This window comes from Schistocerca piceifrons, chromosome 6 (assembly GCF_021461385.2).
Source record: "Schistocerca piceifrons isolate TAMUIC-IGC-003096 chromosome 6, iqSchPice1.1, whole genome shotgun sequence".
Taxonomy (NCBI): domain Eukaryota; kingdom Metazoa; phylum Arthropoda; class Insecta; order Orthoptera; family Acrididae; genus Schistocerca; species Schistocerca piceifrons.
The window spans coordinates 532,419,649-532,445,810 of record NC_060143.1 but is presented as its reverse complement, the minus strand read 5'-3'; the positions used below and the strand labels follow the sequence as shown (position 1 = coordinate 532,445,810).

At 41.5% G+C, this 26,162-nt stretch overlaps 1 protein-coding gene across 1 annotated transcript in view; it reads left to right on the top strand.

Moving 5' to 3' along the window:
• LOC124803001 (THO complex subunit 5 homolog) overlaps window positions 1-26,162 on the top strand; it is a 160,361-nt gene that overhangs the window by 116,349 nt on the left and 17,850 nt on the right. Inside the window, exon 12 of the mRNA XM_047264107.1 lies at window positions 23,650-23,765. Within this exon, the coding sequence (XP_047120063.1) occupies window positions 23,650-23,765 (116 nt within the window). The remainder of the gene's footprint in view (window positions 1-23,649; window positions 23,766-26,162) is intronic.

Sequence of the window (26,162 nt, the reverse complement as noted above, 5' to 3'; positions counted from 1 at the left end):
AACAGCACTACAGTGATTGATAATTTATTTCTAAATCCAAACTTCTGTCATGAAGTAGATGTTAGCCCCATAATTATTCACCTGATCACATGATGCATATAACAACAATAAAGCATCCTCTTCGATCAAGTTTAGCTAAAAAGAGAAAAGTACAATTTATTAAAATATAGGACACAGTTGCTAGCCAGTACATACATTTAGGAGGTGATCTATTTAGTAAATTAACAGTATGGCACACTACCCAAGCTTTCGAAAATATTTGCTCTTATCTTGTAGAGAAGAGGCAGGTAGGTTAGCGGAGGTTAAAATGGAAGGACAGGTGAAGCATGGGCCCACCTGTAGTGAGGGTGGGTGTAGACAAAGATGCAAGCATTGTATTCAGAAAAGGTGTAAACCAGTGTCTCAAATGATGCTGTGACTATGTCGAATGCCAATTTCTCGATCTCTATTGGGTGGAAAATCACAGGATCCTCCCCCCCCCCCCCCCCCCCCCCCTTAATAGATGAGGCAATCACTACATGAAGAAAGGGGTTACTCAGCATGTAGTAGAGTACGTGTGGTGTGCACATGGCAAAGGGGAGGGGGCGTGCAATTCGAACCCATTCCACATCCATTATAAAATGGCAACCAAAACTGAAGACAGGTCAGCCACATTACTTTGAGTGGGAACTTTTGTCCTTGCAAATCGGAAAAAAGAATTGTTAATATATTATCAGGAAATTGCAAGAGCATTCATATATGTAAAATAGAAAGAAACATTCCACATGGGAAAAATATATTACAAAACAAAGATGCTGTGACTTACCAAATGAGAAAGTGCTGGTAGATAGACACAATAAAAAACACACAAATTTCAAGCTTTCGCAACCCACGGTTGCTTCATCAGGAAAGAGGGAGGGAGAGGGAAAGACGAAAGGATGTGGGTTTTAAGGGAGAGGGTAAGGAGTCATTCCAATCCCGCGAGTGGAAAGACTTACCTTAGGGGGAAAAAAGGACAGGTATACACACACACACACACACACACACACACACACACACACACACACACACACACATATCCATCCGCACATATACAGACGCAGGCAGACATATGTAAATGCAAAGAGGTTGGGCAGAGATGTCAGTCGAGGAGGAAGTACAGAGCCAAGGATGTTGTTGAATGACAAGTGATGTACAAGGGGCGGCAACTTGAAATTAGCGGAGGTTGAGGCCTGGTGGGTAACGGGAAGAGAGGATATATTGAAGGGCAAGTTCCCATCTCCGGAGTTCTGATAGGTTGGTGTCAGTGGGAAGTATCCAGATAACCCGGACGGTGTAACACTGTGCCAAGATGTGCTGGCCGTGCACCAAGGCATGTTTAGCCACTGGGTGATCCTCATTACCAACAAACACTGTCTGCCTGTGTCTATTCATGCGAATGAACAGTTTGTTGCTGGTCATTCCCACATAGAAGGCTTCACAGTGTAGGCAGGTCAGTTGGTAAATCACGTGGGTGCCTTCACACGTGGCTCTGCCTTTGATCGTGTGCACCTTCCGGGTCACAGGACTGAAGTAGGTGGTGGTGGGAGGGTGCATGGGACAGGTTGTACACCGGGGGCGGCTACAAGGGTAGGAGCCAGAGGGTAGGGAAGGTGGTTTTGGGATTTCATAGGGATGAACCAAGAGGTTACGAAGGTTAGGTGGACGGCGGAAACACACACTTGGTGGAGTCGGGAGGATTTCATGAAGGATGGATCTCATTTCAGGGCAGGATTTGAGGAAGTCGTATCCCTGCTGGAGAGCCACATTCAGAGTCTGATTCAGTCCCGGAAAGTATCCTGTCACAAGTGAGGCACTTTTGGGGTTCTTCTGTGGGAGGTTCTGGGTTTGAGGGGATGAGGAAGTGGCTCTGGTTATTTGCTTCTGTACCAGGCCGGGAGGGTAGTTGCGGGATGCGAAAGCTGTTTTCAGGTTGTTGGTGTAATGGTTCAGGGATTCAGGACTGGAGCAGATTCGTTTGATATGCAATGGGTGGCAGCTGTTATAATGGAGGTACTGTTGCTTGTTGATGGGTTTGATGTGGACGGATGTGTGGAGCTGGCCATTGGACAGATGGAGGTCAACGTCGAGGAAAGTGGCATGGGATTTGGAGTAGGACCACGTGAATCTGATGGGACCAAAAGAGTTGAGGTTGGAGAGGAAATTCTGGAGTTCTTCTTCACTGTGAGTCCAGGTCATGAAGATGTCATTAATAAAACTGTACCAAACTTTGGGTTGGCAGGCCTGGGTAACCAAGAAGACTTCCTTTAAGTGATGCATAAATAGGTTGGCGTACGAGGAGGCCATCCTGGTACACATGGCTGTTCCCTTTAATTGTTGGTGTATCTGGCCTTCAAAAGTGAAGAAGTTGTGAGTTAGGATGAAGGTGGCTAAGGCAATGAGGAAAGAGGTTTTAGGTAGGGTGGCAGGTGATCGGCGTGAAAGGAAGTGCTCCATCGCAGCGACGCCCTGGATGTGTGGGATATTTGTGTATAAGGAAGTGGGATCAATGGTTACAAGGATGTTTTCCGGGGGTAACAGATTTGGTAAGGATTCCAGGCATCCAAGAAAGTGGTTGGTGTCTTTGATGAAGGATGGGAGACTGCATGGGTTGAAACCTTTCATCTGACTCCATCAGCCTCCTGACCCCACCGGCACCCCACACCCCTTCTACCTACTTCATAAAATTCACAAACCTAAACCCCATTGTAGCTGGTTACCAAGCCCCCACAGAAAGTATCTCTGCCTACATAGATCAACACCTTCAACCCATTACATGCAGTCTCCCATCCTTCATCAAAGACACCAACCACTTTCTCGAACGCCTGGAATCCTTACCAAATCTGTTACCCCCGGAAACCATCCTTCTAACCATTGATCCCACTTCCTTATACACAAATATCCCACACGTCCAGGGCGTCGCAGTGATGGAGCACTTCCTTTCACACCGATCACCTGCCACCCTACCTAAAACCTCTTTCCTCATTGCCTTAGCCAGCTTCATCCTAACTCACTCACAACTTCTTCACTTTTGAAGGCCAGACACACCAACAATTAAAGGGAACAGCCATGTGTACCAGGATGGCCTCCTCGTACGCCAACCTATTTATGCATCACTTAAAGGAAGTCTTCTTGGTTACCCAGGCCTGCCAACCCAAAGTTTGGTACAGTTTTATTAATGACATCTTCATGACCTGGACTCACAGTGAAGAAGAACTCCAGAATTTCCTCTCCAACCTCAACTCTTTTGGTCCCATCAGATTCACGTGGTCCTACTCCAAATCCCATGTCACTTTCCTCGACGTTGACCTCCATCTGTCCAATGACCAGCTCCACACATCCGTCCACATCAAACCCATCATCAAGCAACAGTACCTCCATTATAACAGCTGCCACCCATTGCATATCAAACGAATCTGCTCCAGTCCTGAATCCCTGAACCATTACACCAACAACCTGAAAACAGCTTTCGCATCCCGCAACTACCCTCCCGGCCTGGTACAGAAGCAAATAACCAGAGCCACTTCCTCATCCCCTCAAACCCAGAACCTCCCACAGAAGAACTCCAAAAGTGCCTCACTTGTGACAGGATACTTTCCGGGACTGGATCAGACTCTGAATGTGGCTCTCCAGCTGGTATACGACTTCCTCAAATCCTGCCCTGAAATGAGATCCATCCTTCATGAAATCCTCCCGACGCCACCAAGAGTGTCTTTCCACCGTCCACCTAACCTTCGTAACCTCTTGGTTCATCCCTATGAAATCCCAAAATCTCCTTCCCTACCCTCTGGCTCCTACCCTTGTAGCCGCCCCCGGTATAAAACCTGTCCCATGCACCCCCACACCAGAGACTACTCCAGTCCTGTGACCCGGAAGGTGCGCACGATCAAAGGCAGAGCCACGTGTGAAAGCACCCACGTGATATACCAACTGACCTGCCTACACTGTGAAGCCTTCTATGTGGGAATGACCAGCAACAAACTGTCCATTCGCATGAATGGACACAGGCAGACAGTGTTTGTTGGTAATGAGGATCACCCAGTGGCTAAACATGCCTTGGTGCATGGCCAGCACATCTTGGCACAGTGTTACACCATCCGGGTTATCTGGATACTTCCCACTGACACCAACCTATCAGAACTCCAGAGATGGGAACTTGCCCTTCAATATATCCTCTCTTCCCGTTACCCACCAGGCCTCAACCTCCGCTAATTTCAAGTTGCCACCCCTCGTACATCACTTGTCATTCAACAACATCCTTGGCTCTGTACTTCCTCCTCGACTGACATCTCTGCCCAACCTCTTTGCATTTACATATGTCTGCCTGCGTCTGTATATGTGCGGATGGATGTGTGTGTGTGTGTGTGTGTGTGTGTGTGTGTGTGTGTGTGTGTGTGTGTGTGTGTGTCGCGCGCGAGTGTAGACCTGTCCTTTTTTCCCCTCTTCCTTAAAACCCACATCCTTTCGTCTTTCCCTCTCCCTCCCTCTTTCCTGATGAAGCAACCGTGGGTTGCGAAAGCTTGAAATTTGTGTGTGTGTTTGTGTGTTTTTTATTGTGTCTATCTACTAGCGCTTTCTCGTTTGGTAAGTCACAGCATCTTTGTTTTTTAATATGCTGCCCTTTGATGGTATGTGTTGTCATCTTAGAAAACTGAAGTGTTCACAACACATTCATCACGAAGATGGAGTGGATGTGGCAACAGTTGTACTCCAAAGATTTTCAAGTAAACGTCTTAGCTCATGGTCAGTGTAACATGAATGAATGGGCCAAAGTCATGGTATAAAAATTACCTCCATAACATCACAGAACCCACTCCAGTCCAAACTCTAGGTTGATCTACTCTTTGGGACGGTAGACCACTCAACATCATACACCATACATTATTTGAAAGGGACAAAATTGTGACTCTTCAGATCCCACCACATCTGCAAAAATGTTGAAATGTGTGTGAATTCCTAAGGGACCAAACTGCTAAAGTCATCAATCCCTAGACTTACACACTACTTAAACTAACTTATGCTAAGGGCATCACACACATCCATGCCCGAGGGAGGACTCGAACCTCCGGCAGGAGTGGCCGCGCAATCCGTGACATGGCTCCCCTAACTGCGCAGCAACTCTGCATGGCACAGTTAGCTGCTGTCTCATTCCTGTGTTGTTTGTCCCATCAAAGACATTCAAGATTATGTGGCGCAGGGACCATGGTATTTTGCATTGCACAACTCCAAATGACTGTTGAATGCACTGGACTCGCATTCGGGAGGATGATGGTTCAATCCCACGTACGGCCATCCTGGTTTAGGTTTTCCGTGATTTCCCTAAATCGCTCCAGGCAAATGCCGGGTTGGTTCCTTTCAAAGGGCACGGCCGACTTCCTTCCCCATCCTTCCCTAATCCAATGAGACCGATGACCTCGCTGTCTGGTCTCCTTCCCCAGAACACCCCCCCCCCCCCCCCCAACCAACCCTGTTGAATGCCTTTCCCTTCATGTTTTTCATACAGAAAATAGTCACAATGAACCTGCAGTCATTGAAAGCAGCAGTACCTGTTGGGTTTGAAACCAAATCTCATTGATGAGGTGTGACAGTTGTCTCTAGTCCACATCAGTCATGATATTTTTGTTACCTCTGTTGAGATGCCATGTTATATGGTTTTGAGCGGCACACCATTCATTATAGAAATGTTGGACAGTCAGTGTTGGTACACTCACAGATCAAGCAAATTCGTTCACAGTATGGTCGTGAACATTTCTAAATATGATAGTGCCTGTCTACACTGTCACATCTCAGCATCTAACCATCTTACTGCACTGATTCCGTAGAGCCAACTGGCACACACCACTTCACAGCCCTTATTTCATTCACTACAGGAGAGCCTCGATTATCTAACCTTCGATTAACTAACTTCACAGATATCTGGCCATCTGTCTGCACCCTGTGCTGAAAAGTGTGCTAGCATTATTGATTGATTTTACTCCTGTCACACCAAGTTCAATGCACTTAGTCACGATTCTTCAAAAATGTAAACATATCAGCACTTCCTGTTTATTACAAAGCTAAAATGGTTCATGAATGAATGGTAATGTGTTTTAAAAAATGTTTTTGTTGCATTTGTTCCTGCCGTTAATAAATATTTGAGATCAAAAAACCTACCACACCACGCAATTGCATTATTTGACAATGCCCCAACGCACCCCTCAGAGTCTGAACTTCAACAAGGTAACATAAAAGCTGTATTTGACCACCCCCTCGCCCTTTCCCCATGCCCCGGGTGACTTCAATAATCCAATCAATGGACCAGGGTATTACTGTGTGGTTAAAATGACATTACATGAGGAAATCATGAGTGCTTTGTTAGAAAAAAAGAGAAGAGAGTTGTGGTCCTTTTGAAAGAATGAAAAGCATCAGCATAAAAGGTGCAGTTTTACTCAGGTGCTCAAGTTTGGGAAGAACTTAAGGAAACCACTCTAAAAACTCATAGGAAACGGTGACCTTAAGAAAACCACTCTACAAAAATCATGGGAAAAGGTTTGTCCTAGACTAAACCAAGAGCATGAACTTCCAGAAACTAATGAGTCAGGCAGTGCAGATTAAACCACTGATTTGCAAACACTCCAGAATGATATCCAACATGATGACGTAGAGGAATCATTAGCAGAAGATAACGTTGCTGCTGTCACCAATGAAGAGTTTGAAGATTATCAGATCATCGATCTTCTTTTGCAACAGTACAGTGTTGACCGAGAAGAGTCAGATGGTGAAGAAAAGGAAGAAGACAAAAAGATCAGGCACTCTGCAGCAAAGGATGCGTTTGAGACTGCCCTGAAATATTTGGAACAACAGCCAACCACTACAGCTATGCACATATTGTTGGGAAAGAAGTGGTATAATGCAGCAACAAAGAGAAGAAATTGAAACAAAAATCATTTGACACTTTCAGAACTAGATTTTCAGTGTCTAAAATTCTGTTTTCTTTCTATTCATCAGAAATATAATCTTTTTTTTTTTTTTTACTTAATTTTGATGTATTACATAGTTTTGAGCTCTGTAAATGACTTGTTTCATTCTCTGATTGACCTTTTTAGTGTTCCAATCCTTCGCCGGTCCCAAAAGTGACGCTTAACTGAGGTTCTACTGTATAATGCCCTTTTAAGGGTATGGTTAATATTTTGTCTGGTGAGCTTATACCCAAGTGATTTGCTACATGGCAGTGTTGGCAGCTATTTTTTGCTGTAAAGAAGTGTGGTTCCATCACACAGTTTTAATCTGCCAGGAAGTTTCTTGATAATCAAACATTGTCATAGACCACCTACATCAGCAGCTGCATTGGCATAGAATTTCAGAGAAATTTTGGAGAACATCATAAGTAAATTTTCAGAACATGTTATTGTAATAGGCAAGACTCATGGTTGAAACTGGTGTTGGCAAGGATTCACCTGAGGTTATTCCGAATATCTTATTTAAGGTGTACATCAAACAGCTAGTTGGAGAACCAACTCATGAGAGCAATGCTTTAGACCATCTAGTAACTTACAAAGCTGAACTTGTTGAATTATTTAATGTAAAGAAAGGCATTAGTGGTCGTAAGGCTGTGACTGCAATGATGACCACTGATTTTTCATGAATTGTTTTGAAATATAGGAAAATATCTCTGCTCACCAAGAGTGAGTGGATAAAAATTACAGGCAGCATTAAATATAGAGTTCGGAGGATGAAGATGTGTAGTTCAACTGGATGCTGTAGATGAGTATGTACCAAGCAAGATTGTGAGGCATGGGAAAGACCAACCATGGTTCAGTAACAGTCTTAGAAAGTTGCTAGAAAAGCAATGACCATTTAATCTCTGTTTTAAGTGAAGTCAAATCTTAGTTTACAAATAAAAGCTGAAAGAATCCAAAACGAGTGTAAGAGGGTACTTATGCTGAATCTTGCTGCTCGCACATCACTGGCATGGCCATTGAGTCTTACCAGTGCATTTAACTTTCAGGATCACTGCTCGTCAGACAAGGATATCAAACCTGTTTGTGCTTTGAGCTGGATGCAGAGTCTTGGGCAGCATAACCTACATCCACATTAGCATTTGTACTCTGCAAACCATTGCGCTTGACAGATCTATTTCCTGTTGTACTACTAATCACTTTTTTCCAGTTCCATTCACGTATAGAGCACAGGGACGAGCATTTAATGCCTCCATGCACACTGTAATTAGTCTAATTTTGTCATTGTGATCCCTACAGGAACAGTATGTAGGTGATTATTGTATATTTGTAGATTCCTCATTACTAGGTCTTGGAACTTTGTAAGTAGGATTTCATAGGATAGTTGGCACCTGTCATCAAGTGTTTGCCAGTTCAGTTTTCTGCAATACCCGCCTGGGTGTCAAATAAATCTGTTAATTTTTTATAATGCTTCTTTGTATGCATTGAGTATCCACTGATAGACTTATTTGGTGTGTAACCAATACACAAGTTGTTGAGAGCCTCGGACAGTTTCACAAGTGAGAACTACCAGTGACAATTTTACAAAGGCATCAATTTCAGCAGTTCTTGAATGCAAAGCTATCTGGGACCAGAGGCATACAAATCAGCACAACCAGTTCTTGCTGGATGGTGTTAGGCATAATAATTTTTGTAAATTGGTTCCTCTATTTCACCTAACCTAATGTTTTTATTCAGTAAAATTTCAAAATAAAAATGTACAAGTGACGGATGCAGTACGTAAAGTAGATTTGGATAAAAAATGACAAAATATTATCTTAGAATTAGTAGTTGTACCAGTCACTCTTCCACTGAAACTGCATTACTAATGTTACCAGGCAAATCTTCATATTTTCAACTATTTTTGGTTCAGTAAAATCCTTAAAAAGTGGAGTATTTGTTACAACATTTGTAACTGTCTGAAAAAGTGCACTGGATAACCTTTAAATTATTGGTATATGTGGATAATGATTGTAGTCTCTGCTCTGTTGTAATTCGGAATATTGTAAGAAGTTTTGGTCTTGCAAAGAAGTTGGTGAATGGACCAAAATAATCTGTTTAGTTCCTGTGACCATACTAGCACTGAAATACAAAATGAGAGAAAGAAGGTCAACACTTAATTCATTCTTCTAAAATTTTTTCACCATGGATTATTTTAACGTGGTTCCCCCTTAGTCATCGCACAAATTTCTGAATGGTAGTTGTTAAGGTATTGGATTCTGGAGTAAAATTTACTCAAATTTCTCAACAGTGGTAAGGCATCTGGACTAGACGAGGTGCCGGAAAGGGTCTACAGAAATTATGCAGAAGAGTTTACTCTCATTCTAGCAGTAGTGTATCATGTATTGCTGGAATGGCAAAGGGTATCTAGCAAGTGAAAAATGTTCAATTTTTTTCTGATTTTCTAGGAGAATTACCAGAGAGGTATACATAATTATAGGCCAATATCACTGACATCAGTCAGTTGTAGAATTATGAAACATTTATTGTGCTCATAGATTATGACTTTATGGAGAATAAAAATCTTTTATAGAAAATTTCCACAGAGATCTTGCGAAATTCTGCTTACACTGTTGATCCACAAGATCCAGAGCACTATAGACAAAGGTCTTCAGGTAAATGCCGTATTCCTTGACTTATGAAAGCTGTTCAGTACAGTTCCACACTATGATCTACTGATCAGAATGTGAGCTTAGCGAGTTGTTCTTAAAGGGAGCAAAAGTGACTGATGTAAAGGTAATTTTAGGAGAACCCAAGGCGGTGTTGTAGAGCTATTATTGTCTACAATTTATATTAATGATTTTAGTGGGTAAAACTGGAAGCTTCCTGCCTCTACTCACAGATAGTAATGTTTTCTATAGGAAGATTGCAGTGCCAGAAGACTGCATTAAAATGCAGAAAGATCTGCAGAGGATTGATGAATGGTGCTGGACCATGCAGTTCCTAAATGTAAACAAATGTAAATTATTGCATTTAAATAGATGAAGAGATCTTCTACCGTTCAGTTACACTATTGGTGACAATGCAGTGGACCAACTACTGCCATAAAACACCTAGGAGTAACCATCCAGAGCAGCTTAAAGCGGAATGACCAAATAAAACAAATAGTAGATAAAGCAGGGGCCAGGCTGAGATTCATTGAGAGACTCTTAGGGAAATGTAATTCAGAGAATCTTAGGGAAATGTAATTCATCTGCAAAAGAAGTGGCATACAAAGCCCTAATTCATCTGCGAAAGAAGTGGCTTGCAAAGCACTTGTTAGACTGTTTGTTGAATATCATTCATCAGTCTGGAACCCTTATTAATTTGGATTAATGGAAGAGAGAGAAGATCCACTGAAGAGTGGTGCATTTTACCATGGGACGGTTTAGTCAGTTCAAGAGAGTTATGTAAATGTTCAACAAACTACAGTCTTAGACACTCAAGACAGGTGTTGTGCATTATGGAGAAGTTTACTGTTAAAATTTTAAGAGTGTATATTAAAATAAGAGTTGGATAACATATTACTTCACCCAACATGTCTCAAAAACTGACCACAAAAGAAAAAAAAGTCAGAGAAATTAGAGCTCATACCGATGTTTGCCACCAGTCACTCTTCCCGCATAACATTCATGGAGAAACAGGGAACGAGGAACAAAAATTGATGAACATGTTGAATTAAACCAGAAATATCACAGCAGCTAGGTGCCTAAACCACAAGCATAAATACATCCGCTTAATGACATATTTTGTTATCATTGCTGTTACTGTTTCTTACTTTTCTTACGAGCTGCATGCTTACCACCATTAAAGTGTTATTTTAACCATGAAGAGAGAGACAGAGATGTGAAAAAATAAATTTACTTCCCCAAGCTTATTAGAAGTCGGCTCACTGAATTTCTGTGCACTGTGTGAAATGTAAATTTGGAAGAAAGCTCAGGTGCTAAAATTTCCCTTCATGTCGTCTATCACTGCTGCCAGTCTTTACGATCACAATGTGTGGTGCAAAGTATATACATGAATAGCAGCTGTATCATGTCAGATGTGAACACGAAAGTCTTTAAAATGTGCTTTTGCAAAACCCTTGTCCTATTTCCATGTGACATCTATCAAACAGTGGAAAATCCAGGATGGAATGCAACAATATTATGAGAAGGAAAGTTGCTACTCACCATATAGTGGAGATGCATGAAAAATATATTTTCAGCACTTCACAAAATGCTTTCACCCTATCTGCACTCCCATCGGTGAAGGGCTACTCCCCCGAATACAAAAAGATGAGATTGAGTTGTAAGTGGAACAATAAAAGATGGTGGCTGGGCCCCTTCATCACGAATTGGCACGGTCCGGAACACATCACGTTGACTGCCTTATTTTTTCCATTACCGCTGCAACCTACCAGTAGTTGTACCATAATTGCACTGTGAAGCTAACTGTTGCAAGTTGCGTTGTGGACACCGATTGTGGATTACATCAGCATTTCCTCTCGCATCTCCTCTCTTCACAATGGCGTAAAATAATCCCGTAACTCCATCACCATCCATGGTATGAACCATCTGTCTTTTGTGCCACTTATAACTCGTTCAGTCACATCAAATATCAATAGGAAGAAAACGGGATAAAGTCAAGCAAGACATTGAGTAAGTACCCAGACTGAGCTAAACCTTACTAGGAAGAAATGTAAATTTGGGGAATTTGTAGTATTGACCTTACGGGTTTTTCATGGCAGCTACAAATTTATGGTATAGAATCACAAAAACGTAAAATCGGAGAATGTAAAAGCAAAGTTCCACTGTATGTATAATCATAGTGTCTTTATGCGTACAATATAACTTACATTTAATCTCAATAAATGCTTCTCATATATGAAGCATATAACTGTGAGCACAGTAGGGGTGGGGGACAGTAAAGTGCTGCGGGCAGCATGCAGGAACAAGGTGGAGAGTGAGGTTGAGAGATCAGACGGAGGGTGGGGGAGAGTGGGGTAGGGGTTACCAGAAAGGAGAGAAGTAAAAAGACTGGGTGCATTGGTGGAATAGTGGGCTCTGTAGTGCTGGAATGGGAACAGAGAAGGGACTAGATGGGTACGTAATAGCCGATGGGAATTCCATTTTTCAGCTGGGATGTACTATACATGTCGACTTTTTCTTCTTGTTGCTTTTGATGGACAAAACAGTAGACTGAAAATTTTGATAGTAATGCATTGCCTATCCCAGTACCTCTCTGCTTCTGCACAATGCTTTGACAAATCCATGGTTGCAGGATATCATTACTTTTTCTTCCTTTTAATATAGAAGGGTGCTCAACTGAAATTTGTAGCCAGGCATATTCAGTTATTTTGAACTCCTTGATCTAGTGTGGTAAGATATCTGAAATCCCCAGGTTCCATCTTACAGACAAGAAATCTGTTGAATAGCTGGAATCCAGTCATCCTGGTGATATACACAAAGGCATATAAGTGCAAAATACCAATCACAAGGTAAGAAACTCTGACCTGTAATGAGAAAGTGTGGTCTACAGAAGTGAAAAATTTATGGGCAACCAGATTTTGGAAAAAGGAAATCATCTGCTCGTTGTTCTCCTCAATACAACAGCCAGGTCAGATTATCAGTTATCGAACACCACCATCATTGAGTGGATTGAAACGTGTAAGAACATACTTCAGAATGCATGAAGCTTTCTCTGCTGTGCCCTTCCTCGCAATGCTTTCATGCAAAAACCTCATGGAAGCAGTGTTACTTTCAGCAGCCGTCTCAGTCCACTGGAAAGCCAAACATTGAGGCTGCTTGTCATAATCAAGTGTGTAAAATCTCCCATATGAAAACGTGGCAAATTCTTTCCTAAAAAAGAGCGAAATTCCATCCTAATATTTTAAACATCTCTAACATAATTTGATATATTTAGCCTTCATTCAATTGAAAATCATATAAAAGACAGGAATTATGTTAAGAACATTCTAGTTTTGACTAAATGTCACACTATATATATGTGGTGTCTTGCCCTCTCGTCGCTAATAGGGTGCCTACGGGATGCAGCGTTCTCAGAATGCTATACAACAATTTCAAACAAACAACATTAGTAGTTTTATTTCTAGAAAGGCAAATTGACAATACTTAACTTTTCTACAGCAGATGTCGCTAGCGAGAGGCGACATGAAAACAACACAGTTCTTGCTATACACCAAGTCCAAGAAACCACTTGTTACAGATCTGTACAGCATAGCAATAGTTACATTGCAGACTCAGGCCAATCTTGTTTGGCCGAGGCTAGCATGAGCTGCATTTATACGCAGCTGTTGTAGGTGGTGCTTCTGGTGTGGCGCGGTCCAGTTCTGCCCACCATTGGCCACCGATTCTTCAGTGCCTTCTCTGGTCTTTTGTTTCACCTCTTCGTTCTAGCATTTCTGGTTATGCCAGAAAATTCCTCCCCCCCCCCCCCCCCCCCCCAAACTGACGGACAGTCGTCGTGCACGGTGTGCGACAATGGCGGGGGGCTGCAGGAGGGTGGACACTCTGATGAGCCAAAAGCTGTGGCTGCATCCGGCCTGCGCTGTGGCAGAAACGTCCCTTGGAAAACAACCAGAAGAGTACGCATCCACCCCCTGCTACCATGAACCAAATGAAGACAACAGCGATTGCTTCAGTGCGGTCGGGTCCAGCTCCATGGGTAGGATGAGCGGAGGCAGAGGAGGTGAAGGCTCCATCTCCATCGGGTCGTCCCGTGGTATCGTGATGACACCTTCCGGCGGCTGCTGCGGCTGCACTGTCATCTGGACCCATGAGTCTGGGGGAAGAGAAACTGTGAGATCATCATGTATGTAACAGAATTGAAGTTTATTTTGATGGTGGCGCTGCAAACCATCCAGATCTGTAACAAGATACATGCAAGCACCTAGTTGATGGACGATCTCGCTTTGCCCCCACCATCTGGTCCTGCTAAAAACCCTATAAAAGACAATATCATGTGGCGCAAAGCGATACTTCCAGCCTTCCTGCGCCGCCGGATGCTGAGGAGGGTGGAGCAGTGTACGATGGTGGTGGCCGCGAAGCAACACTGCTGGCGATGGTCCATCTCGTGGGTGCGAACAATACGAGGCTCGAAACAGTGGCAAGGCTTGATTCCTGGTGTGTGCAGAGCGAAGTTTGGCCATCTGCTGCTTGAATCTTTTGACAAAATGTTCAGCTTCGCCGTATGACTGTGGATGGAATGGCGCACTAGTTAGATACAATATGCCATTGCATTGACAGAATGTTTTAAATTCATGTGACGTGAACTGAGGTCCGTTGTCTTACACTATTGCTTCAGGTGAACCTTCAAGACAAGAAATCGAAGACAACACCTGAATTGTGCTATGTGACATTGTCAAGGCCATTGGCACAGTAAACGGAATCTTGCTACATGAGTCAACCACAATTACCCAGCGAGTGTTCCAAAAAGGTCCTGCAAAGTCTAAGTGCACACGTTGTCGTGGCGATTGCGACTTAGGCCAAGCAGAGAACTTTTGCAGTGGAGCAGAATGATTTTCTGCACATGTGTGACACTGTGACATCACCTGTTCTATTTTGGCGCCCATGCCCTGCCAAGTACAGTGCCGACACGCTAGCTGTTTCATATGAACAATCCACCAGCATCCTTAGTGAAGTAACTGCAACACTTGTTTTTGCAAAACTTTAGGAATCAGTACAAATGACTGTCCATTGTCATTTTGAACAAGAATCACACCTTTCTGTACAGCGAGGCTGTGCTGATGTGCAAAGTATTGGTGCACTACAGAATTCTTTGTGCTATTCAAGGAGTGAGGCCAAGATGTGCAAATATCATTGAGCAAAATGTTCAAATCTGGATCAGCTTCCAAGGCCTGTGCAATTGTCGTATAGCTCAGCGGAAAAGACTTAAGCAATTCAGAATTCTGAGCATCGATATGACAAGATGCAGCAGAAGCATAAAAGTCTGTGATAGGGGCAATCGGAAGGCGTGAAAGTGCGTCCGCATTATCATGTTGAGCTGTCAGATGATACACAATCTCGTGCTGGTATTGAGACAGCAACAAAGCCCATCTTTGCAATTTTTGAGCAGTTCGTACAGGAACCATAACTAAGTAGAATTTTCTGACATGCAAATAGTGGTGAAATTTAGTGACACCATAAACTATAGCTAATGCCTCTTTTTCAATTTGTGAATAGTTTCACTGAGCTTTGGATAACACTTTAGTTGCGAAAGCAATGGGTTTGTCTTTATCATCAATTCTGTGCGAAAGTATCCAATTCCATAAGAGGAAGCATCAACTTGCAATGTAACTGGTTTTTCAGGATCAAGTTGAACTTAGCATCGATCACTGAGCAATACATCTTTAAGTTTTTGAAAAGCTACTTGGCACTCATCTGTACAAACAAAGGGGACATTTTTGTGATGCAAGCGATGCATTGGAGCTGCGATTTGTGCAGCATTCAGTATGAACCAAATATAATAGTTCATTTTTCCTAAAACTGACTGCAATTCTGCGATATTACAAGGAACTGCCAAGTCTCATATGGCTAGCAAATGCGACTGCAGAGGATGTGCACCTTGAGTGTTTATGACATGACCAAGATACTGCAACTCAGGTTTAAGAAAGTCACACTTGTCCAGTCTGCACTTCAGTCCTGCATCAGATAACACATGGAACAAAGCCCGTAAATTTGCAATATGTTCTTCAGGTGTATGACCTGCTACTACAATATTGTCCAAATAGATTTAACAGTTTGGCACTTGTTCAATCAGTTGTTCCAAATACCGTAGGAAAACGGTGGGTGCGGAAGCACTGCCAAAAGGCAAATGCAAATATTTAAACAGGCCCAAACGAGTATTTACTACACAAATGTTTTGAGATTCTTCATTGAGCGGTATTTGAAGCTATGTGTTGCGCAAATCAATTTTAGAAAAGTACCGTCCAGCATCTAATTTGTCCATCTGGGCGTGGTGGATAAGTATCAAATACAGTTTGTGGGTTGACTGTAGACTTACAGTCAACACAGAGGCAAATGCGACCTGAAGGTTTGGGGAGCAAAAGCTATGGACTTGCCCATTGACTAGTTGATATGGGTGCAATAACTCCACTACCTTGCAATTCTTTAAGTTCAGCAGCAACTTTGTCGTGTAATGCAATGGGAACAGTTCTGGCGTGGCAAAATTTCAGCTGAGCATTGTCTTTCAACCTAATATATGCGTCAAAATTGTTAACTTTGCCTAAACCTTCAGAAAAGAGTTCTGGGAATTCTTTTAGCAAGCTAGCTACACTGTCTTATGCATTGAATGCAGACACTGACAACACATAGTCCTGAATGTCAAAACTAAACTAAACAAAAGAATAAAGACCAAATATGTTGTCACACTTGCGTGATTGTAACACTGCAAAATTCACAGTTCGCGTATGCGATTGATACAAGGCAGGCAAAGTACATGTTCCGAGAATGGAAATGTCTTGTCCGTTATAAGCCGTCAGTTGCATGCTAGTTTCAGACAGGCTTGGGGAGCCTAGATTTGGCGATGTGATAGAGGCATCCATGTCCAACTGAAATTTCACGCGTTTCCCACAAATAAGTAAATGAACAAAAAGTTTGTTTGACTGACATGTCACTGACGAAACTGCATGATTGCTAGTTGCAGACTTTGATTATACTGCATTAATGACATGGGCCTTATGATGAGAGTTTTGTGAGTGGGCTAAATTCTAATGGTTGTTCCGTTGCAAACATATGGATTGCACATGTCCTTTCCTACCACAATCGTAACACTGAGCTTGTCGAGAGGGGCAGTTTTGGCATTTGTGCTGTGTATAACAGTGAGGGCAAGACGTAATTCTGTTTGCCTCTGTAGCCGCCTGTTTAGCAAACTGCTTTCGCAGTGTGGACAGGTGTTGTTTACCTGGCGTGGGTAGCACACGCTGCCAGTGCGGAGTGGGGCGATCACGACTAAGGGACACAACCCAACAAACAGCTGGCTGCTCAAATGTATGAGCCAACAAGACATCAGAATCATACTATTCTAGTATTTGCACTGCCTGCGGAAATGATGGATCGGACCGTTTTAACATCTGTTCTTTGATTTTGAAATTGGGCACATTGTAGATGATCGCATCACATAACATTACATCTGAATATAAAGAACCACAAGCACATTTAAATTTGCATTTTCTTCTCAAACTCTGCAAATCGATTACCCACTCACGATATGTTTGTTCTGGCCATTTTTTTTGCAATTGACGAATTAATACCTAGCTGCTACCACATTCACTTGTTGGTCATAATGGGTAGTTAATGAAGAGATAACCATTTCATAAGACAGTTCACTCAGAGTGGCATTAGGAAAAAGTTTGTTGATAAAGTGGAACACTGCACTTCCTACTGTTGGTAATGGATAAGGAAGTTTCACAGTAGCTGGAACATTGTGGGTGAGTAAATGCAACTCAAACTGGGCCAATCACTCGAACCATTCCTCATCCTGCTCACAAAATTTGCAAAAAGGTGGTATAGCAGCTGTAGTAGAAGGTGCTGGTTCTGACGAGCACGTAGCGTTGCCGAGTAGTTGCTGCACTGTGTTGAGAAGTGTTGAAGTCTGGGTAGTCTGAAACTGAAACATCTGCATTAGCTGTGTGGCATCTAATGCTTGCACTGTGGTGCCTGAGCATGGGGCGGCACAGGTGGGGGGATCATATTGGAAGACACAAATGCAAAAAATATTTATGGCAAGCAATGGAAATAACGACAAAATCAAAGAAATGTTCTGCAACACCCACCTGAAAAAACTTTTAGCAAAAATGACAAGAAACGAGTAAAGCAAAGTGAGCGCCCCTGCAAAGCAAAGACAAGAGAGAATTGAGGCGTCGGCACAATATACACAAAAAAAAAGAAGTCTGTGGCTGGCAGGCACGTAGTTCGGTGATAAGACTTTCAGTTGTGGTGTCTTGCCCTCTCGTCGCTAATAGGGTGCCTACGGGATGCAGCACTCTCAGAATGCTATACAACAATTTCAAACAAACAACATTAGTAGTTTTATTTCTAGAAAGGCAAATTGGCAACACTTAACTTTTCTACAGCAAATGTCGCTAGCAAGAGGCGACATGAAAACAACACAGTTCTTGCTATACACCAAGTCCAGGGAACCACTTGTTACAGATCTGTACAGCATAGCACTAATTACATTGCAGATTCAGGACAATCTTGTGCAGCCGAGGCTAGCATGAGCTGCTTTTATATGCTGCTTTGGATGCCGTGGCACCGTCCGATTCCACCTACCGTTGGCTGCCGATTCTTCACTGCCTTCTCTGGTCTTTGATTTCACCTCTTCGTTCCAACGTTTGTGGTTATGTCAGAACATAATGCCTCCAAATTTTTTATTTTGTGCTCAGTATCAGTTGAAGTATTACATTTGTGCATATTACTTGGTCAACTTTCCCCCTTTGCTGATGCAAATTGCAACCCTCAGCCGCTTGAGGGCTCTGAAGTTTTGTGTGTAACATGGTGCTGTGTAACGTGACTGTGCCAGTGCATGTGAAAACTCACACAAAACTGAAAGTACGAATTTGAAGAGTTAGTCCACACATGGAGCACCCTCTCCTTCTGGATGACAGCACCATATCACACACAAGTGCTGTGTGATCTGCAACAATCCAATGCCTTTGTCTCACTGTCATCCGTCATCCTCCTTAGATGTAGAGAGATTAGAGCGCGCACGGAGGCTTTCAGACAGTCGTTCTTCCCACGAACCATACGCGACTGGAACAGGAAAGGGAGGTAATGACAGTGGCACGTAAAGTGCCCTCCGCCACACACCGTTGGGTGGCTTGCGGAGTATCAATGTAGATGTAGATGTAGATGTAGATGTCCTGACTTGGCCCCATTTTATTTTCGTCTATCTCCAAAACTTAAAGAACACCTTTGAGAACTTCACTTTGATAGTGATGAAGCAGTGCAAGCAGAGATGATGCTGTGGCTCCACCAACAAAGTCAAATATTCTACAGTGATGGTATTAACAAACTGGTCTCTGATTGGGAGCTATGTGTTGGTCACCAGGGTGACTATGTTGAGACATAAATATATAGACATGAAGAAGGAGAACTGTTCAGATGTGAGTGTTTATTGTGAATGTGAGCTTTTTAGTGTTCAAAGAGTTTAAGGAGGGACGTGAAGTGGCTGAAGTCATCCACATCCTGGACAACCATCAACATCAAAAACGGATAGCAACATCGAGAAACTTCATAAGTTGATCCATGAAAATTGTTGTCTGAGTATCCAAGCTCTTGCTGAAATCTCAGGAATTAACAGAGGAAGTATACCTCATATTGTACATGACTCATTCAGCATGCACAATGTTTGCACAAAAATAGTGCCAAAACTTCTCACTACAGACCAAAAGGAATCAAAAATGAACATTTCTGCAGTCAATTGAAACAGTTTTGATAATGATACAGAAAAAGACAAAAGTATTACTTGTGATGAATCATGATTTCTTATCCGGAAACAAAGTGCCAACTAATACGGTGGAAGAGCTGGACCTTACTGGTGTTGGGTTGAAGATGAGCAAATAAAGTTTCAAAGCCATGATGAATGTTCTTTCTTTTTCTTTGTCTAGTGTGGAATCTGAGGGGTATCTGTTGAGAGGCCAGAGAAACGTGTGGTTCCTGAAGAGGGGCAGCAGCCTTTTCAGTAGTTGCAGGGGCAACAGTCTGGATGATTGACTGATCTGGCCTTGTAACATTAACCAAAATGGCCTTGCTGTTCTGGTACTGCGAACGGCTGAAAGCAAGGGGAAACTACAGCCGTAATTTTTCCCGAGGACATGCAGGTTTACTGTATGATTTGCTTGCACAGAGTAGCATGGAGAGCTGCATCAAACCAGTCTCAGGACTAAAGACCACAACAACAGTGTGGAATTGTCTACATTCATTGAGACATTCGTGAATGATTGAAGAAATGAAGATTTGATTTGTGGAAAGCAAATTGGGGATAGTTTACCAAGAGTATGCCAGTCCTTTCTGCCTTATCTGTGAAGGTGTTATTTGCAGAACTGGACTGCCCACAGCATTCGCCTGACCTGGCCCCCTGTGCCCCCCCCCCCCCCCCCCAAAAGAGTCATACCAGCCAGAAAGGCAAAGAGGATATGATTTTACAGTGAAAGCTAGAGCAACAGATGTTCTCAACAAGTTGACAGCAGTGAACTTCCACGACTGCTCTGAACAAAGGAAAATTCATATGGAGTGTTCTAGACATCAGCAAGGTGAGTACATTCAGGGTGATAAAGTTTATAATGTAATTGGTGACCAATAAAATATTTTGTAGCACCAGGTCAGTTATTTAATTGCCACACCTTGTGTACTACTTTTTGGCTACCGAATTGTGAGAAATGTTTTTTCATTACGAGCAGCAATTACAACACTGTTCGAATCACCTCACTAGGTAATGCTTTTCCAGGAACAGGAGCAGTTCTCCTTCATAAATTAGGGCATCCACAATCACTCACTGTCTTGCTGTCTTGTGTTTGTTGTCCTTTTAGTCACAAATATTAACTTTACATTTCTTCCCTTTATTCAAGTGCTTTTGCTCCCTGCTTGTTACAACATTTGGTGCATCACCCTGATGCCTTCGCTAACAATGTTGTTCACCACAATAAAGAATTTTGTGTTTCAACAATGGTGAGGTAGACACAATTTAACCAGCAGATGACACATGTCGGATACAAAGCTATTCTAACTTCTAACTCCCTTTTGAAAAAAATATTGATTACAATATTGATTATACAAATGATTTAATTGTACATTTGAAAGGAGCTTTTACAACACTATAATCACAGTCTCTTCTTGTTATATAAATAACAAAAAGAGACTTGATTATTACATATAATGCACAGTAGCCTGAATATAATTTTGATTCATAATCATACTATTATAATTTCCCATCATGAACCTTGGATCTAGTAGGAATGCTGTGGCTTCCATTCCTCAACAGTAGTACCATACCAAGTAGCTACAATGGAGGAATATATGTAGAGATGTGAGGCAAACCTGTGGCTCCTGAGGTGGTAACAGCAGCCTTTTCAGTAGTTGCGGTTGGGTTGTTGACTGATTTGGCATTGTAACATTAGCCAACATGACCTTGCTATGTTGCTGCCATGAACAGCAGAAAGCAAGGGGAAACTACAGTTCTTGTTTTCCCAAAGGCGTGTGAGTAAAATATTTTGAAAGATCTCCAGACGGGAACTACTCAGGAGGATGTAGTCATCAGGAAAAACAAAACTGGCATTCTGCATGCCAAAGCGTAGGTTGTTAAATCCATTAATCAGGTAGGTAGGCTAGAGAATTTCAAAAGGGAAATGAACAGTTTGGAGATACAATAGTGGAAATTAATGAAGTGTGGTGGCTGGAAGAACAGGACTTCTGATTATGTGAGTACAGGACTAGGAGTATAAAATCAGATAGAGGTAATGCAGGAATAAGTCTAATAATGGATAAGAAAATGGGAATGCAGATACACTGTTATGAACAGCATAGTGAACACATTATTTTAGCCAAGATAGACATGTAGCCAATCCCTACAACATAGTAAAAGTTTACAAGTCCACGAGTTCCACAAATGCTGAAGAGATTCAAATAATGTATGAGGAGACTTGAGTTTCTCCCAGCATATACAATGTTCAAATAACTTGAGGGAATGCAGCTGGGTGATGTTACTGACAACTGCCAATATTTTGACAGGTGTACACCCTGTCATTTTCAAGGTAAAACTGTAGCATATAAGCACTATACAAGGGAATTTAAAACATTGAAATAATAGGAGAACATTGGACTGGGGGAAATAAATGAAAGGAAAAGCCACCTGGTAGAATTTTTCTTAGAGCGTAGTTTAATCATTGCTAATAAGTGGTTTAAGAACCATGAAATAAAGATGTATGTATCGAAGGGACCTAGAGCCATCGGAAGGTTTCAGTTTGTTTATATAGTGATAAGACAGATATTTCAAAACCATAGTCTAACTGGCAAAACAATTCCAGGGGCAGAGCTGGAAAGAACATATGTGAAAAGTTTACAAGGGAAATGTCAGACACAATGTTAAAGAATGGGGAGAAGTAGTGGATTAAGCTGGAATAGGAGACATGATACTGTGAGAAGAATTTGCCAGCACCCTTGAAGCAGATGGTATTCCCTCAAAATTATCGAGATCCTTTGGAGACCCAGCCATGACAGAACTATTCCATCTAGTGTGCAAGCAGTGCTGGAAACCAAGAAGAAATTTCTGTCAGGCATGACAACATACTTGGAAGATGAGCTGAACAGAATGGGTACTCTCTTGAAAAGATCTCTCTAAGATGAACATCAGCAAAAGTTAAACAAAAGCAACGGAATTTAGCTGAAGTGAATCAAGTGATACTGATAGAATCTACGACTAGGGAATGGGACACTAAAAGCATTGTGTTCTGCTATTTGGGTAGCAAAATAATTGAAGACAGCAGAAGTGGGGAGGATATAAAATGCAGATTGGCAGTAGCAAGAAAAGCATATCTGAAAAAGATAAGTAGTTAACATGGAATATAAATTTAAATGTTAGGAAATCTTTTCCAGAGATATTTGTCTAAAGTGTAGCTTTGTATGGAAGGAAACTTTATCAAATAAACAATTCAAACAAGAAGAGAATAGAACCTTCTGAAACACAGTACTACAGAAGAATGCTGAAGACTAGACTGGTAGATTGAATAACTAATGAGGAAGTACTGAATGAACTAGGTAAAAACATTGTGGCACAAAAGAAGAAAGGATTGGTTGATAGCACATATCCTGAAGTGTCAACAAACTATCAGTTTCATAATGGAGAGAAGTAAGTGGTAAAAATTGTAGAGGGAGACCAAGAGCTGAATATACAGTAAATGGGTTCAAATGTATGTTAGTTGCAGTAGTTAGCCAGAGGCTTGCACATGATAGGCTAGCGTTGTGAGCCCAATCAGATCAATCTTCAAATTGAAGGCCATAAAAACAAAGCTATATTATTTTTGTATCATTAATGTTTAGAAATTGATCTTTTTAATACAAATTTCTTTTGAACTGTGCATGTGCTTAGTTTGATATTGCTATAATTTCTACTCTAAATGCAGCAATAAAGAGAACTGTTTTAGTCCAAGTAACACAGTTGTGAGATGTTGTGACTAATTCCACAGTGATGTTACAACAGTTAGTTACTGCAAAGTTTCTCTTACATGAGTGTTCTTCATTTATGTATCGTCGTTGTAAATATTGTGAGTGATAAATCGTGTATTTTATAGTATTGTAGCTCTGACACCCAAGTGACAGGTCTCATTGACTCGTTTTACCAGGAGGAGACAGTTTGTTCTCCATTCATTTTCAGTGATTGTGTATTCAATATTTTTGTTCCATTTGATATTTTATATTAGTCTGTGATGCTAAGATCTGTAAGACTAGAAAGGAAACCTTTGAGTACTCAGTACAAAAAGTTGTTTAGTGTCGTGGAGGCACTGAAAGAATTTCAAAAAATGTTTCCAGCAATAATCAGTGGTTGGCACTATTTTTAACTGAATTTTTTATCTTTAATCTAGTCTAACATTAAAATTTGTAAGTCATTTCTTGTAGCAATGTATAAATGCATGATAGTTAATGTGTTATTAATGTTTTCTGATTTGAAAATGTTGCAGCTAAACTGGTTTCGCTAATAGCGATTAAATGTGATTACCCTCGAATTCCTCCTATATTCTGTCTCCAACTGCTGTGGCATGGGGAACACAACAGCACAAACAATGATGCTGTCAGGGTAAGTGCACTATTTACAGATCACTGAGAAATTAAGTGTGTGTGTGTGTGTGTGTGTGTGTGTGTGTGTGTGTGTGTGTGTGTGTGTGTCACAATAATTAAAAGAGGTGATTCGCTTTCATTGTCAGTTGCTGCTGACACTGCTGAAGAACCTAGAGCAGGCTGATCCAGCACTGCCACATGGAACACAGGTACTTGGGAGTTCGCTCAGCTCCCCTGCGGGCAGGTGCAGGGTGGATAGGGTGCCTGTGAGGTAACCCTATTGCACATCTGCCCATGGGTGAGCCGACTGACTACCCCTGCCTCTTTGCGCTTGGCAAGTGCATCACCTTGGCTGCAGCTTGGCTACCTGACTGATCATTCATCACTTGTTTGTCCTCAGGGCAACATGAAATAATCTGCTCTGAATCACTTCTGAGCTTCTCCTATGAGATCCGCTGCACTCAAAAGCCTCAGGAGACATAACGAACTATTTCGAATTTGATCCCACACTGTCTCCACTCCATTTGTAGGCTGAGTTCAGGCTCCTGTGCTTTGCTGAAGTGGCATATTATCACCCCATTAACGAATGTTTCTGGCGGTATTGTTTCCATGGATTCCTTTATAAAACTGTTACAGGATTGTGAGATCTGAGCCATAATTTGCGAGTGTCGTCATACCTCACCTTATGTTTTAGTTTGAAGCAGTGTTTTGCCAAGACCAACTCGTGTGTCTTCAGTCTTAGTTTATTTAATCTCGTGTGACTTCAGGCTTTTGAATATAAGATCTCAACAGGCCTAATTGTTTGCCCAGTGTAGACTGTGCCACTTTTGCGTGGAATGTAATAGATAGGGACAGGAAAAAAGTGTTTCATTTCATTGCGAAGTTTGGTGTTACTTTTTGTCAGATTTGGTGGTTTCTAATTGGCAAATTCAGTGTAATTTTTTTTTCATGTTTGTACTATTTTTTGCCTCAGTAAGTGCCACTCTGTTGCCAAATTCTCTGTTATTTTATTTTGTTTGTTTCCATGTTATTTTTTCCTTTTCCTTTGGTTTTTTGTATTATTTTTTATTTTTACCTTTTCTGTGTTATTTTTCTCCAATTTCTGCATGTATTTTTCTTTCTTGCTTTTTTTCTTTCCTTCTTTCCTTCCTTCCACCCTCATTCCAATTTCAATGTTATTTTTCTCCAATTACAGTACTGTTTTTTTGCCAATTTCTGTGTTGTATTTTGCCAACTTTGCTGTTATTTTTTTCTAATTTCCATGTTCTTGTCAATATCCATGCTATTGTATGTCAATTTCTCTTCTTTTTTATATTACAGAGTTGTTTTTTCTAAATTACGTGTTTTTTGCCAAATTTGGTGTTATTTTTTGTGAAATTCGGTGTTACTTCTTGCCAGATTCGGTGTGTTTATGGCCAAATTCAGTGATTTTTGCCAGTTTCAAATGGCTCTAAGTACTATGGGACTTAACATCTGAGGTCATCAGCCCCTTTGCCAGTTTCAGTGGGTTTTTCCCCCCTACTTCTTATGTCACATTGTTCTTCATTATGCATGAAATTAACTGTCTTTTTAAGATTGTACATGAATCCCAGCCTTGAGGAAGTCAGTAGAGAAAATGCTATATCACTGTTCAACAACTATTAGTTACAAACATTGTTAAACTGTTGCCCTCAGAAGATTTATAACATATTTATCAGGGAAAATGACAAATACCATGACATTTTCTAAAAATTGCCTGTGTTGTGTTAAAAACTACAAATTTCACATTATTTTTCACATTACCATTTTCCCAAAATTTTCCTGTCCCTATTAATAGATAACACGTCATCTTTGATGCTACATCAATAACCAGTGGTCTCGGTAGATGGATATACATACATCTTGCAGCACGCTTCTTGCAGATCTGTGTGGATTGTGCACCACCATAAGGCTGTGGTTTCCTCTGCTTCCGGTACTTCCGTTCTTGAGAACTCAACAGCTCTCTGTATTTGTGTGTGCAGGATATAGTACACCACACTTTTTAACTGCTTGGTCAGTTTTTGTATCTCACCCACATTTTCTCCTCATTGCCACTCTCTGTTGTCTAGGCATTTGTTAGGTGTATTCCGATCTGTGTTTTTCTCTTCAGTTCCAGCCTTCTATGGAAAAATAAGATGGAAGTTATTCTTTGATGCCTAACCACATTTCCTATCATGCTGTCCCTTCTCCAATAAGTGTTTTTCACATATTCCTTCTGTCACCAATTCTACGGACAACGTCCCCATTTCGTATCGCATCAGCCCACTTCGTACTTTTCAGTGTCCTCCTTTAACACCTCATGTCAAAAACTTTGTTTCTCTGTTTTTCCGGTTTTACACCATTTCCTAATTCATTTTCGTACAATTTTGTGCTCCAGATGTGCCTTATCAGAAATATA